Raw genomic sequence first — 2,090 nt, 5'->3', positions numbered from 1 at the left:
ACTGGCTCCCCAGAACAGATTTCAAAACAAACAAACAAATTCTCCCTCGGGGAGATACTGGTGCAGAGTCATAAACAAGCCATTACCCACTCCCGCGGTGTCCAAACTGATCCCAAAGTCCCAAAGGGCAAAGAATATGCCCAAACAGGTGGGAAGGGGGCTCCGGGGCGCACACCCCTGCACTCGCTCAAGAACTCGGCTGCTCCTTCAGAGGCCAGTTTCCTTCTCTCAACAGAAAGCAGAAGCAGGCTGTCGGCAAGGAGTGGGGAAAGACAGAGAAAGTTCCGGAAACGAACAAGTTCGGCAGCTGCTGACATGGCTGTAGATCCTGGCCAGAAGCAGCTGTCGCCCCGACATTCCCAGCTGAACTCCCCTCCTCACCCCAGGACAAGGTGGAGGGGCCGGAGCCTCGGGGACCTGACGCCTGCCTGGCTGCAAGACATTTGTCACCCAGCTCAGGCTTGGCTGTCGCTGGAGAAGCCAACACTGAGAGGTAAGTGTTGGGTAGAAGAAAAGTAGCTTTATCTTAAGGAAGCCGGCAGCCAGGGGAGAAGGAGGTTTACTGCGCAAAAGAACCAACTCCTTACATGCAAGTTTTAGCCGGATTTATACAAGAAGGGAAGCAGGAAATGGCTGCAGGCTGCGTGCTGGGGGTGCCCTGCTCTTCTCTTTTGGAGACCTTTACATTAACCACGAGGTGCCTTGCTGGCTTTTAAACTTGAGTCTGGTCCTTACATTGTCCAGATCAGAGGGTCAGTGTTCTAGGGGTCAGTGGTCATATATTTCTGGAGAAAGAAGAACAAAGACAGAGCAAAGCAGGCAAAGCAAAATAGGAACCAGTCTATCAAACCCCAGAGCTGTGTTTAACTATTCACAAGGCTTTGGTTGTAAAACAAGCAAGGTTACAACACCAGTGATGGTAACCTGCCTGATCATCACCATTACTGCGTGCTCATCCTCAGACCTGGGCTCTGTGCCCATCGTGGGCTTCTTCCTCCACCTGCTGCAGCTGCTCTCCACTTGCGTGCCCTTCTTGCTGGTGGCCAGTGAGGACACTCTGAAGGGTGACGTAATTAACTGGTGCATGTTCATCGGTGCTTCTGCTTCACTGTGTACCACATCATCTTCATGGTGGGGTTTTGTGGGCTCCAGTCCTGCCTCCCTTGCTCCTGGGACGGCTTCTCTATTCCCACGCCGTTTACTTTGCCGTCGTCTGCCTCTCAGCCTCCATCATCTTCTGCATCACCTACATCCACTTCTTGTCTCCAGGCCCCACCAAGAACCACGCCATCACCACCACTACATTCGCCTGCATGGCTGCTGTGCTTTACGCCACTGAAGTGGCCTGGGTCTGGGTCTGGCCTGGCGATGTATCTAACTGTGTGCCCACGTTGCCAGGCATGCTCAGGAGGCTGGAGAACTATGTGGCCTGTGTCATTTTCATCTTTATCAGCAGCCCCTACCTGTACCAGTACCAGCTGGCACTGGTGTGGTACGTGGCCAGGTACTCCATCTGCTTCATCCTGGGGGCCATGAACTTCATGGTGAAGGGGTCTGACTGCGACGAAGATAAAAAGCTGCCTGTCCGCTTTCCACGTTTCCTGTCGGGGCAGACTGTGCTCTCCATCTTCTTCTACATCACTGCCTGGTCCTCTGGCCTCTCTACAAGTTCAGTGAGAAGTTTGGTGTCCAGCCCCAGCGGTCCAGCAATGGGAGCTGCAGAGACAGACTCACCTCCTTGGTGTGCATCTGGGACCAACGACTGGCTGTGACCGTAATGACAGCCATCAACCTGCTGATTTATGCAGCCGATATGGCATACTTGGCCCAAGAGGCTTTTGTAGGGACTAAGGATCAACCCAGGGGCTCCAGATTCCTATTCTAACTGGAAGTTTCTACACGGAGTTCTGATGTCCTCTTCCTGTCCCCTCTCTCCCTGCTCACATCCTTCCCCAACCATCTCGCTCTCTTTTCTGCTCCCTTCCCTCCTTCTGCTCTGTCTCCTTCCTGTTTTGTGTGATTGCCCAGATCCTGTTTTGCCTCTTTCTCTTTTCACTCTCTTATTTTCTACATTTTCTGCTTTTTGGCCC

At 52.9% G+C, this 2,090-nt stretch overlaps 1 protein-coding gene across 1 annotated transcript; it reads left to right on the top strand.

The window, feature by feature from the left end:
- Positions 1–315: 315 nt before the first annotated feature.
- Positions 316–1,885, top strand: LOC309819323 (myeloid-associated differentiation marker-like; the record flags this gene model as incomplete). Its single annotated transcript, XM_082649426.1, is given in 4 exon segments — positions 316–493; positions 963–1,064; positions 1,153–1,641; positions 1,644–1,885. Coding segments are annotated over 4 exon segments (1,011 nt in total).
- Between the last annotated feature and the right edge of the window lie 205 nt (positions 1,886–2,090).

This window comes from Grampus griseus (genome assembly GCF_964374135.1).
Source record: "Grampus griseus genome assembly, chromosome: 2".
NCBI lineage: Eukaryota > Metazoa > Chordata > Mammalia > Artiodactyla > Delphinidae > Grampus > Grampus griseus.
Note: the sequence above shows the minus strand (reverse complement) of the source record. Positions and strands in the feature narration are given on the sequence as shown.